Raw genomic sequence first — 13430 nt, forward strand, 5'->3', positions numbered from 1 at the left:
TAGGAAGTCTTTGAAACGCGTGCATATATATATATATAATGTACGTGCGTATAATATTCACCGACTTGTCTAAGTAGACCTGATGTGCTTATGTGGGTCTATAAAATTATATCCACTGACTTGGAATTTGCCTAAGTAGACCCTGGTGGTTCTTAGAGCAGTCCTTTGGATGTCGTGCAGAGGTTGCTATGGCAACTAACCAATCTCTGGCTGGAGCACAAAGTGTGACAAGAGTTGGGGGGGGGAGGATATGTGCTCTGGCGCAAGCTGGGGCAGGGGTGTCCCTTGACTGTACGGGAGCCCGTTAAGCCCAATCCTTAAACACATCCCCTCCCCCTAATTTTTTTCCCATAATGAATTGAACGCTAGACAAGTTTTCTGTACTGTTCACACAAGGGCTGCATCCATTCAACAAAGACCCGTTGAAAGTCATATCCCTTAACTTCAGTGTGTCTACTATGAATAGCACTGAATGCGACCTTTGCACATTGTCAAGAGACAAGAAGGCTTAACAATGTTTGGAATACTGACAACAACAAAAGAACAAAAGGCTGAAGGTATGATAAATGGCTGGTAGTTCACGGGGAGAGAGAATAGGCAAATAAACAGTGCCCTTTATCAGGAGTTGAATTTATTATAATATAATTCTCACGCAGCAGCTGCAGAAGTTATCTGAAGTAGTGGGTCTTTGTTCTGGAAAGGCTGGCCTAACCCTATGCATGTTTTCCCCCAAAGGAAGTCCCACTGTGATCAACAAGCCTTTTTTCACAGGAAAGAAGAAGAAAGTTGCTAGAACAATTTCCTTACTCCAGCTTCTTGACCGCTTCCTTGCTGCAAACTTGACTGCTGTGTATGTGTGAGAGAGACCTTGGCCTGTTACTAAACTTTTTTGCTCTTGATGCCCTCCCCCAAACCTCTTGACATCAGACCTTATCCCCTGAAATGTTATATTTGTTTTTATACTAAGTCTACCAGAACCTGATGCAAAATTGGGCCTGTGGGCCACAACATTCTTAATATTTCTACGGCATCCTTCACAGCCATAGCTTTGGATTCAGGCCAGCCGAGGTTCAAGACAAAACCAGCTCCTGGTCTGTTGTTTTCTTATAATGACATCACCTCTAGTCAGGGGAGGGGCAGAGGAGGCAAGCCTTCTGTTAGCATCTCCAGTTAGTAATTGCTGTATTATTTAGTCCTGCAAAGAGATACTTATCAGTCCCAGCTATTGCCTTTAACTTAACAAAGGCTGTGTACACGCTCATGTTTGCTCTGCATCCAGTGTGCCCCCACTGCTGATTTGGGGAGCGATGTACACATGACATTAACCACAATCCACATCTATTCTGTATCCTGTTTTAGAATTGTTTAATGAAAAGCTTCATGTGGATGTGTTTCCTACCTCCAAGCCAGCTTTGAATTGAAGAACAAAAGAAGTTTGAAGCTGCTAATGTGTATAACCAGCCAAAGTCTGATCACTGCCTCTTCTTAACACACTTTCAGACTGTCACATTTTAGGGTGGGACTCAATCACATATCAGCAATCTCTGGTCATGCAATTACAGTCTGCTGAGAGGTCTTGCCTACAAACCTGCATCCCCCATAAGGCTGGACTTTTTGTGATATGGAAAGTGATGGGGAAAACGCACTGGAAAATTTAGGGTGATGCGCAACATCAGCTAACACATGTTCTCACAAACATCATCTAATCTCCCTACCAACAAATGGGGATGAATAAACAGGTCAGCTGGAAGTGCCATTCTACAAAATCCCACTTTATAGATATAAAGCTACAGTCCTGAGGGGGAACCAAAATATGACATTCAGACGAATACGAGTATGAGACGTCCAATCTCATAACTATACTGTTGTGACAGGAGAAAATCATTGCAGCTCTTAGTAAACTCGGAATGGAGGTGAGATTTATATAACCCTGAATGGCAGTTTGAGCCTGTGATGTGCCTGCATCATATACTGTATTAAATTAAAACAACTTTATTGCACTCGTGTCCTGCTTGCAGGCTTCTCACAGGCCTCTGGCTGCGCACCGTAAAAACAGGATGCTGGACTAGATGCGCCATTGACCTGACCAAGCAGGCTCCTCTTACGTTCTTACCTTCTAAGGCTGAGTTTTTTTTAAAAAAATAATAATATGAAGTTTTCTCAGTTTACAAAGGTATGCGCAATGTCTCTTTTTTCAAGTTACGTTTTCCATAGGTCAGTTTCATTTGTTGAGACATTAGGGTTACATTAGGAAGAAAAGGGGGGAAGAGGTGGAGGGGGGAATGGCGAGTGGGGGTGGTGTTTCTAGTTTACTTAAACATATCCTTGAAGTATAATTCTCCCGCTTTGTTTCAGATGCATCTATCTCCCCCTGCTGGTCTAGAATGTTTCCAGTCTCTATGATCCCAAGGCAGTACAAAGAGCAGGTAGAGAGGCATTAGGGGAACAGAAACCCAGGTGCATAATAATCTAAGCATGACGGTTGGCATCTAGGTTGCAGCAGAGATTAGGAATCAGGCCTCCCCTCCTATCTGGCTCATTGAAATTACTGCTGCCTTGTTGTTCTGCAGAAGTTTTGATACTCCTGGGTTGAGAGAACTTGGGAGACTGGGGGGCACATAAGCCACAGTGATGATAGGGAATGGATAAATGTTTTAATGTATTTTTAATTTGTTGTTGGAAGCTGCCCAGAGTAGCTAGGGAAACCCAGCCAGATGGGTGGGGTAGAAATAAATTATTATTATTATTACTATTATTATTAAATGTCCCCCATCTTATGGAGCATCTCAAAAGGCTCCCCTGAAACCACCTGGAAAGGACCTTTATATCACAATTGAAAGCGTGTTTGCTTATAAGCAGACCAATTAAGTTCAAGGGAGCTGTCTCCCTATTTATTTTTATTCATTTATTTACTGGCACACATTTGGATCCCAGACAGTCACCTATGCAGGTACCGACCAGATCCACACCTGCTTAGCTTCAGCTATGTGGTGGCTTCTTGTGCTTTAAGCTTGGGACCATACCCTGGGTGTGCTTGGGATGCAGCCACACAGTAGCAAAATCCTGAGCACGTTATATCAGTAGTTAGGTGCTGTTAAGCTCACACTGGGATTTAGCTCCTGCAACCTGTGCTTAGCATTACTGCTAGACATTTGCATTTATGGTGTGTTCACATTTATGGCTTACAGTGCTGGGAGGTCATTTTTGCTCTTCTACATTTAAAGCCATGTTTGTGGTGTTGTGCACATTAGAGAGGAGGTGGACAGGTCTTCGCCTGATGCGCATGACCTTTTTTTGGTTTCCCTGCCCCTGGAACTCCTATTCATGAAGGAGTCATCTGCACATGTGCAATGGCTGTCTCAAATTCACACATTTCTAAGGCTTAAGTTTTTTAGTTGTATTAAAGCTGGTTTGAGAGGCCCCCACTACCTGCACTTTCCAGAAACAAATGAAGACGTTTTTGGTCCAATAGGCTTTCCCAGTGGGATAAAACCATACCCCAATGTGATTTATGAAAAACAGTAAAAACAAACAAACCCAAGAACAATAAACACATTTAAAACAAGACTAAAACCAGAACAGGTAGACACTTGTGGTAGTCTTGTTTTAAATGTATTTATTGTTCTTGGGTTTGTTTGTTTTTACTGTTTTTCATAAATCACATTGGGGTATGGTTTTATTTAATAAAGCAACAACAGCAACAATAATAATATACCGAGGATAGCTCAGTCAGCAGAGCATGAGACTCCAAATCTCAGGGTCGTGGGTTCGAGCCTGTTGGGCAAAAAGATTCCTGCCCCAAAAGGGGGTTGGACTAGATGACTCTCTTGGTCACTTCCAACTCTCTAATTCTATGATTCTAATATAATAATAATCCTGGCGGCATGGGAAAGTTTTCAGCAAGCATTTGAAGGTGGAAACAGAAGGCGCCCGCCAATCTATCTTGGAAGAGCATGCCACAGGACTGCTTTATTATTATTATTATTATTATTATTATTATTATTATTATTATTATTATTATTATTTGTTGTTGTTGTTGTTGTTGTTGTTGTTGTTGTTGTTGTTGTTGTTGTTGTTGTTGTTAAAAAAAACAGTGCAAAAGCTCTTCCTTGGCTGCAAACAGACGCTCTCTTGCCTCTACCCAGGCAAAGGAAAGAGGCGCCTTCCGCTTGCTGCTGCAGCCTGAGCGGAATTTCAATGCCCGAGGGAGACCTGACCTCTTTGCTGCACCAGCGAGATCAGCTTTGCTTTCGCTCCGCGCTTTGCTCGCGCCCGATTTGGCGGAGAGGCGCAAGCCCGAGCTAGCCCCACCCTATCTGCCAACCTCCTCGTCCCTCTCTCTCTCTCTCTCATTGGCGCGCTCCCCTTTCAATCTGGGCCACAGTTCCTGGATGATTTAAAAGACAGAGAGAGGGAGACATGGCTGCGAGAGGAAGAGGCGAGCAATGTAGCCTTTTCTGCGGCTACGAGAGCAGCAGCGCTCCTGAGCCCTGCGGTAAGAGCAACAGCAGGGCCCTCGGCGCCTCCTTGGGGAGATGCTCGGGGCGAAGCATGATGGGAAACTCCCGCTGCCTCGAGCCCCTGAGCCCAGCAGCAAACCCGCCTCACCATCGGCTGCCTCCCCCTACCCCGTGATGTTAATTGACTCTCAGCGTGGTTGGGCAGATTTGGGGTGACGACAGAGCTTTGGAAGCGTGGTGGAAAATGTGTGTGTGTATATATGTGTGTGTGTGAAGGCCGATTCCCATTGGCTGTTTTCTGGGCAGGATATGCGTGTTGCAATCCCTTCCTGGGCACTTTTAAGATTGATGTTTTGTTTTTCCCCACCCACATGCTTACTGGGTTATCCCCCCCCCCCCCGCACTTCTTTATGCATTGGAGTTGCTGAATTTGAATTCCCCTTTCTGCCTCTTTCCCCAACTTCCTTTCCCTATTTTTCTTTGGCTTTGCAGAACAGGCTCAGGTTTAGGACAAGCTAGGAGAACCCACTATTCCCTCCCCCTTTTCTGAAAGGGTCAGATTAATCAACTTTGTTAACTGGGCCCATTTACATTATGAGAGTAACCCCTATTGATATCAGAGGGACTTAGTCCCAAGTAAACAGGTCTGGGACTGCACTGTTAATTTCATAACCTAAAAGCAAACTAACACATTAGTTAAGTGAAAATGTCATCCTTAACTGCCTAGAATGCTGAAATATTTGTTAAGGACATTTTCTTTTACATGTTTTGGTTTCAAATCTTCTTTTTACGCCTCTAAGGGCAATCCAAAATAGGCTTCAGTCCTATATGCAGTTACCTAGAAGGAAACCACATAGAACTGGGCTTGCTTGTTAATAGTGCAGTCCTGTATATGTGTAGAGGGACGCGGGTGGCACTGTAGTCTAAACCACTGAGCCTAGCACTTGCCGATGGAAGGTCAGCGGTTCGAATCCCCGTGATGGGGTGAGCTCCCGTTGCTCGGTCCCTGTTCCTGCCAACCTAGCAGTTTGAAAGCACGCCAAAAAGTGCAAGGAGATAAATAGGTACCACTCTGGTGGGACGGTAAATGGCATTTTCGTGCACTGCTCTGGTTTCACTAGAAGCTGCTTAGTCATGCCTGTACACTGGCTCCCTCGGCCAATAAAGCGAGATGAGCACCGCAACCCCAGAGTTGTCCATGACTGGACCTAACGGTCAGGGGTCCGTTTACCTTTACTCAGAAGTAAGTATTAAGTTTGATTTACTCTATGTTAAGTGGCTACAGAACTGGATACAGGATTGCAACTATTTTAGATAGATAGATGATATAGATACACACACACACACACACACACATATACATACATAAATACATACATACATATATCTAAAGTCAGGAAACATGACCCATTATTCCCCTTTTCTTCTTTAACCTCACAACAACCCTGTGATAAAGGTTAGAATGAGAGAGAGAGACTGATTGAAGTCACTCAGTGAAATTTAGCTGAGGGGCTGTTAGATGCTGGGCTTTGAATAAACATGCCTCAGATTGGGCTGCACAGTTCTCTTGAGGAAATTAGTCTTCAGTGCAATTCTTTTTTTAAAAAGAGTATAAATTGGTTTAATTTTTAAGTGGAAAAAACTATTTTATATATATATAGTGCTTCGTATGTTCCAGTTTACTCATTGCCCTCTTCTCCCAAACTGATATTTTGGTTAAACTCTTATTACATGACTTATACAAAAACAAGACTCATTGTGTTCAATGCTGTTTATTCCTATAAACAGTATTGGATTGCAGTCTTATCTATAGCTAATTCTGTGTGTGTATGTGTGTCTAGATCTCTGGCCCCTGCTAAATTTATTCTCCTTAAAATTGTATTACTCTCATAAAAAATTCTTCCTGTGCTAGTGGAAAGGCTGTGCCAAGATTCCAAGGAATGATGTCTTACCTTAGGCTGAATGCACCCTCCTCTCTGGCAGTTGAAATATTCTGCAAGCGGGGAAATGAATTGCTTGCCAAATAATGGCTGCATTGGAAGGTGGTGGACTGTCCTTGGTTAAAGGATTTTAAGGAGAGGCTGGATTGCTACCTATTGCAGATGCTATAGCAGCAGATTTCTTGCATCAGCAAATGGATGGCCTAGTTGACCTTCATGGTTCTTTCTAACTTTATGATGGGGAAACCTTTTGGGAGCCTCCTGATTATGCCTAACCTGTCAATGAAACCTATGAGACTTTTGGTACAATCCTATGTGTAGGAGACTACCTGCTGCATAGCAAAGGACCACAGCATTGCACTATAAACTGATTAAGCTGTTGTCCTAAGCTTGCAAAACTTTTCATATCCTTCAAAACAATTTCATTTTCACTTCTTTATTGCACTGAAGAGGATGCCTTTTTAAGATGGCATTTGCAGCCTGCAGTTTTAAACAATGTTATCTGTTTAAAAAACAACATTGGAGGTAAATTTTTATCTGATTAAAAAGTCTTTCTTTATTCAATGGAGGTTTCAATCCTATACCCACATCCCATTGAACTCAGTGGGGCTTGCTCCCCACCCACTTTTCAGTTGGGTCCCACCCACTATTGGAATTCCGTGTGGCCCTCAGCCCCAAAAAGGGTTTCCCAATTCCTGATCTAAGCAATTGACTAAAGTTAAAACTTGAACTCATTGACTGTATTCTAGGCCCCTGTAATTAGAGTTCATATTGCTTTCTCTTTCAAAGGTGACTGGGTTGTTAATTTGTTGTATATTTTCCACACTCATAGGATTGCAAGAAGCTGCACAATGATGGAAGAAACAAGACAAGCAAGGATTTCTCGCCCACACAAGATAAGCGAATCCTCAAAGGTCTGTGACTTTTTGCATGTATTGCTTGTCACGTTGGCAGACTGGAACTTCTCCCACAGATATGGGAGACTTGCATTTCTCTGTTTACTACCCCAGAATTAACGCCCATTTTACATGTGGAATGTAGTGGTTTTCAAATAATATATGAAAAGAACCTCTCCTGTTTTCCACATGTGCTGATGGTTGCTTTTAGAAGTTGCTTTGTTCCAAAAATGTCTAACCCTGGTTCATAGTTCTGTTGTCCAATGAGGAGACCACTGACTCTTAGGAAGCTGCTATATATTGACTCAGACCATTCATCCATCTGGCTTACTGCAGTTATTACTGGCTGTCAGCAGCTCTCCAGGGTTTTAGACAGGGTCCTCTCCCAGCCCTACTTGGAGATGCCAGGGACATTCTGCCTGGAAAGCAGGTGCTCCCCTTATGAACTAAGACCCTTCCCAAGAGACATAGGAAGCTGCCATATTGGTCAAACCATTGGTCCGTGTACAGAGTTTTCTCCCAGTTCTACCTGGAGAAGCTGGGTATTGATCCAGGGACTTTCTGCATGCATAGCAACCACTCTGAGATGTGGCTCTCCAGAACTGCCCAGGAAAGGGGCAAACGGCCAACCTGTGACTGCAGGGCTTTGTGTGACCCCCTGCCTAATTCCAGGCATATACCAGGAAGGTGGTGGCCAGTTAAGATCATCACTACCCAGCATTTTCTCTCTCCTAAGATAACTCCATACTGTATTTGCTTTCTCTCCTCCCTCCCTCTTGATTCTCCCGTAAGAAAGAGATGGAAGGGTGGTGGTCTTCTTAAGAGATAAACAGAGAGAGTGTGAGGTGGCTCTGGAACCACTCCCTGTGCTGCCATGTTGCTCCCAAAAGATTACCTCCGAGGGAGCGTGGCCCTCTGCCAGATAAATGAATAGATTTATTACCCCTCAATTGAATAGCAATTTGACACCCATTCTCTTCCTTTCAGGTATACAAATGGGCTGACCACTCCAGCCTAGTTCTTCAGAGCTTGAACGAACAGAGGCAACGTGGTCTCTTCTGTGACGTCGTTCTGGTTGCGGACGAGCAGAGGGTCCCCGCCCATCGGAACATTTTAGCGGTCTGCAGTGACTATTTCAACTCAATGTTCACCATTGGGATGCGGGAAGCCTACCAGAAAGAGGTGGAGCTCTTTGGAGCATCCTATGTTGGCCTCAAAGCCATCGTGGACTTCCTGTATGGGAGCGAGCTCTCCCTCGATGGTGGCAACATTGATTACATTTTGGAAACTGCCCACCTGCTGCAGATCTGGAAGGTGGTTGACTTCTGTTGCGAGTACCTGGAGAACGAGGTCAACGAGGAGAACTACTTGTACCTGCAGGAGCTGGCCTCTCTCTACAACCTCAGGCGCCTGGACTTGTACATTGATTCCTTCATCTTGAGGAACTTTGGCACGCTGTCTTTCACGCCACACTTCCTGCAGAACATTTCCATCCAGAAGTTGTGCCAATACCTGGGCAGTGACGACGTCCAGCAGGAATGTGAGCACGACTTGCTGCAGGCCGCGTTGCAGTGGCTGACGCAGACCCCAGAGAGGGAGAGGGAGGCCTACTCCATCTTGGAAAACATCCATTTCCCCTTGATACCAAAGAGCGACCTGCTGCACCGCGTCAAGCCGGCCGTCTGCTCCCTCCTCTCGAAAGAAACCAACTGTGAGACCTTCGTCGAAGAGGCGGTCCACTACCACAACAATGTTGCGGCTCAGCCGGTCCTTCAGAACAAGCGGACCACTCTCCGCACGAGTGAAGAAAAGCTCCTCTTCGTTGGCGGGGAGGTGTCGGAAAATTGCTTGGAGCTGAGCGATGACACATGCTTCCTGGACACCAAAACGGGGCAGTGGGTGAGGGAAACACCGCTCCCTGCCCCACGGAGCCACCATTGCGTTGCAGTGCTCGGAGGGTTCATCTTCATTGCTGGAGGAAGCTTTTCACGTGACAATGGCGGGGATGCCGCCTCCAATCTTCTATATAGGTATGACCCTCGGTGTAACCACTGGATAAAGGTGAGGCTTCAGCTGCAATGGGCACATATATGTTCTTGTAAAATTTTATGCTTTTAGCAGAAGGTAAAAGACTTCTGTCCTTAAAACATGAAAACCAAGGAGTGCAGCCAACTGTGCAGCAATGCTTATGCTGTGAACTGCAGAATCTGGTTTCCATATTGCAATATATCATGCCCCTCCAGATTCAATGGAGGCGGGGGGAGCAGTTTCTTAGCATTCATGGTGGTGCGTAGAAGGCTGAGAAAATGAGGCACTGTTCTCTAAGAAAGGTCAGAAATTGGGGCGAGGGGTGGTGTTGGAGCTTTGATAGGTAGAGAGTACCTTGTATGGCTTGTGAGTCTGGGTAGAGGTAGACTTTACCTGTTGCAAGCACATGCACAGAGATGTTTGTGGAGTAAGAAAATAACAAAGCAGTTTATTATAGGAAGTAAGTAACTCGAAGAGCTTGGGAGGCCCTGAGTACTGAAAAGATTGTGTTCCCCCTCCTAGTTAATTCAAAATACTAAACCACGAAATAAAAAAATATATATTTCAAAATGAAGCAAAACTTACATTGTATATTAAATTAAAATAGATTCTTTCTAGAGTTTTTCAGTACAAAATTCTGAATAAATTCATCAAAGCTTTTTTAATTTTTTTAAATACAAGTGTCAAATTCTTCCTCCTCGATGGTTCCAACAGTCTCTCCCCTGTAGCAAGTCACTTCTATTTTACTAACTCCTTGATTTTCTGTTCTCATCAAGAGAGATGTTCGAGTGAGGATAGGGTTTGGGTGCCTCTCTGTAAATTGATTAATCAGGCTTCCTGAAGATATCTGAAGATATCTTTCTTCTGATATGGTTAGAATAGCCTAATCTAGACATGACCAACTCCTTTATCTTCCATTGTTGTGAGCCAGTCTGTTTTCTAGACTATTGACTGGCCATAAAAAATATATTTGGCTGTAAGTTAATTTAGAATATGCAGGAAATGATAAAAATAAATTTAAGGAACCTCAGAAAGAGGAGGAAGGCAGTCAAGTATTGAAATGTTAAAATGACTGTAAAACTATTGAAATGAATATAACTGAAAATCATAAATAAAAAAATGATACATACATACATACATACATGTGTGTGTGTGTGTGTGTGTGTGTCTATATATGACTATTCAGGTATGTTGTGGGCTTCCTTTTCTTTCACAGCTTTCTTCCATGAGGCAGCGTCGTGTAGACTTCTATCTGGCTGCCATCAAGGGCATGCTAGTGGCTGTCGGTGGAAGGAATGAAAATGGAGCACTTTCATCTGTTGAGATCTACAGCCCGGAGAAAGATACATGGACCTATGCAGCAGGCTTGCCAAGGTAACCTGGATCAGGATCTGGAGACAATCATTCATATGGGGGTGTATATGTGAACCTCAGGTCTGGGGGCCCTCCAAGCCTCTTTTATCAATCCTCCCCAAGCCATGACCCTGCTTTGCAGTTGTCAAGTATGTGTATAGTGTCTGTGTGTTTCACCTCTTGCCATGGCCGCTAGTGGCAGGTGAGCCCTGGAAGGCTTTGCAGAAGGGAATGGGGTCTCAGGCTGAAGATTATCCCCCACCCTTGTTTTATTTTGGCTTTCACTCAATCCAGCACCCTCTGTATGTTTTTGGAGTATAACTGCCATCCTCACTGGCCGCTGGTCATGTTGGCTGGGGCTGGTGGAAGTTGGGAGTCCAACAAGGTACCAGGTTCGGGAAGGCTGTTTTATGTTGCAAAAAGAACAATGTGAGTTTCCTGGGGAAAGTTTCAAAATTAAGTAGTTTGCTTGTTGCCTTTTACTCTTTGTGGTGGCAATTCAAAGGAAAAGCTGTAAGAATCCTCAGACTGCCCAGGGGCAAAGTGGAATTTGATCTCTTGGCTTGCAGAACTCAGCAGTAACCAGGAGTCATGACAGTGGAATCCAGCAGAGACCGGGACACTGAATCAGGTCCATGGCACGTGGCACACAGGGGAAGCAGAGTTTTTCGTCTGTATTTCCTCAAACAAAGGGGGCATTGCATAGGGGTTGTGGACAGTAGGCAGAGGCTCAGAAAGCCTCAGGTCACCTCCAGCCCCTCTAAAGGGCAAGTCGCTCACTAGGAGCTCTACTTGGTGCTGAGAGCCAGGAGCCTAGGAGAAGTGCATGGGAGGCTGAGGTTGAAAAGACTTCACTTCACCTCCAGCCTTCATAGGAGCAAGTGGGTCACTAGGAGCTCTCATTGGTGCTGAAAGCAAATGTCCTGCCTTTCTGCATTGTGTGGGCCCCTATTCAGGACCAGAACACCATTAGTGTTGTATCCTGTAGGCTATTATTATTACCTCTCCCACCACTATTACTATTATGATAACAGTACTTTATAGTTTAGTAGGATTTCTAAAGTATTCATCTTGTTTGAAAGGGCTTCCTTCTGGACCCTGAAGGGAACCCCACAACTGATTATATCTTTCCCCCTTCCCCTTTCTTTCTGTCCTAGGTTTACTTATGGCCATGCTGGCGCAGCCCACAATGATTTGGTTTATATATCAGGAGGCCATGATTACCAAATTGGTCCCTATCGCAAAAATCTGCTCTGCTACGATTATCGCACCGATGTGTGGGAAGAGAAGAGGCCGATGATCACCGCCCGTGGCTGGCACAGCATGTGCACCTTGGAGGATGACATTTACTCCATTGGCGGCAGTGACGATTACCTCGAAACGATGACCCGCTTTGACATTTTGGCTGTGGAGTCTTACAGCCCACAGTGCAATCAGTGGACCAGAGTGGCACCCTTGCTGCAAGCCAACAGTGAATCTGGAGTGGCCATGTGGGAAGGCAAGATCTACATCCTTGGTGGCTATAGCTGGGAGGACACTGTCTTCTCCAGAACCGTCCAGGTGTACAACAAAGAGAAGAACAAGTGGCAAAAAGGAACTGATCTTCCAAAAGCGATTGCTGGGGTTTCTGCTTGTGTGTGCGCGTTAAAACCAAGATCAGAAGATAAAAAGAAAAGGCCAAAAATGAAACGGCATCAGAATCAAGGGAGATAACAAACTTTTGGGCAGTTCAGCCATGGAGAAAGAATGTGTACCAAACCTCTAATCATATTTTATATAGCATTGTAAACGGCTTTGGAAACTTCCATAAAACTACAACAAAGGGTTCCTCCCACCCCCTTGTCAGTTGAACTGGGTGATTTCTGATGATGAAATATCTTTATGGCTCTAGGAAAGGCAGTTGAATGTTAATGCCATATTGTTCTTGGGACTGTCATGTCATTATTGAACAAAATCCATTAGAAGAAATGGAAAAATGTATGTAGAAAATGGTGGTTGGGAACATCTGTTTAGAAATCAAAGGAAGGAGACAGGAGTTGAGAGAAAAGCAGGTTGTCCTAAAAGAAACTGGAACGGTAATTCAAAGAGTTGTCCTTCAATTCTCACTCATCCAGTGTAGCTACAAGTTGGGAGGTATGCCTTTAATTGTGGGCAATATGTGTGTTCATTATTCAGACAGAAGTGTGAGGAAAGCATTGAAGTGAGAGCGAAGTGAGGGTTACTTGTGTTTAAAAATTCAGGTGTGCCGAGTATTAAAAGCTGCATTTGTTAAAGTCTCCCAAGCTTAAATTGGACATTGTTCTAGAGTAAGTAACTGGTATATTCCAGCAACTGGGTCGATTACCTGAAACAAGGAAACATTGCTTTTGTCTCCTGCTGCATTGAGGCCCTTGTCACTTGTCTTTGGCTTGAATGGTCCATCTGTGTCCTTCAGCCAGTATGTTTATTTTATACAAATGTACTACTGTATCATTTTATAAGAACTTAAATGCTGCCATTTGGATGGAGTCTCAATGACATGGTGGGGAAGATTCCCCCTCCCACTCCAGACAATGAAAGTTTGTTTTCTAAGAGTTTTTGAAACCTTTTGTATCATTTTTTAAATGAGACACGTTTTTGCTAATACCTAGCCTGTAACTTGTCACCTGGTGTGTTAATTACTCTTAAAGCTTCCGATGCATAATTATAGTCCTGTCATTTCTGTTTGGGAGTGTGTCACACTGGAGCTTTCCCAGGCGGTGTGGATAACTTTG

At 44.2% G+C, this 13430-nt stretch overlaps 1 protein-coding gene across 1 annotated transcript; it reads left to right on the top strand.

Annotated features, from left to right (window-relative positions):
* The first annotated feature begins 4358 nt into the window (after positions 1–4358).
* KLHL36 (kelch like family member 36) lies at positions 4359–13360 on the top strand. Its single transcript, XM_081872027.1, has 5 exons — positions 4359–4495; positions 7233–7314; positions 8284–9357; positions 10541–10698; positions 11835–13360. The coding sequence occupies exons 2-5, from the start codon at positions 7252–7254 to the stop codon at positions 12388–12390; spliced, it is 1851 nt and encodes a 616-aa protein (XP_081728153.1). The 5' UTR covers positions 4359–4495; positions 7233–7251; the 3' UTR covers positions 12391–13360.
* The last annotated feature ends 70 nt before the right edge of the window (positions 13361–13430 follow it).

This window comes from Podarcis erhardii, assembly GCF_964252035.2.
Source record: "Podarcis erhardii genome assembly, chromosome: 7".
NCBI classification, from domain to species: domain Eukaryota; kingdom Metazoa; phylum Chordata; class Lepidosauria; order Squamata; family Lacertidae; genus Podarcis; species Podarcis erhardii.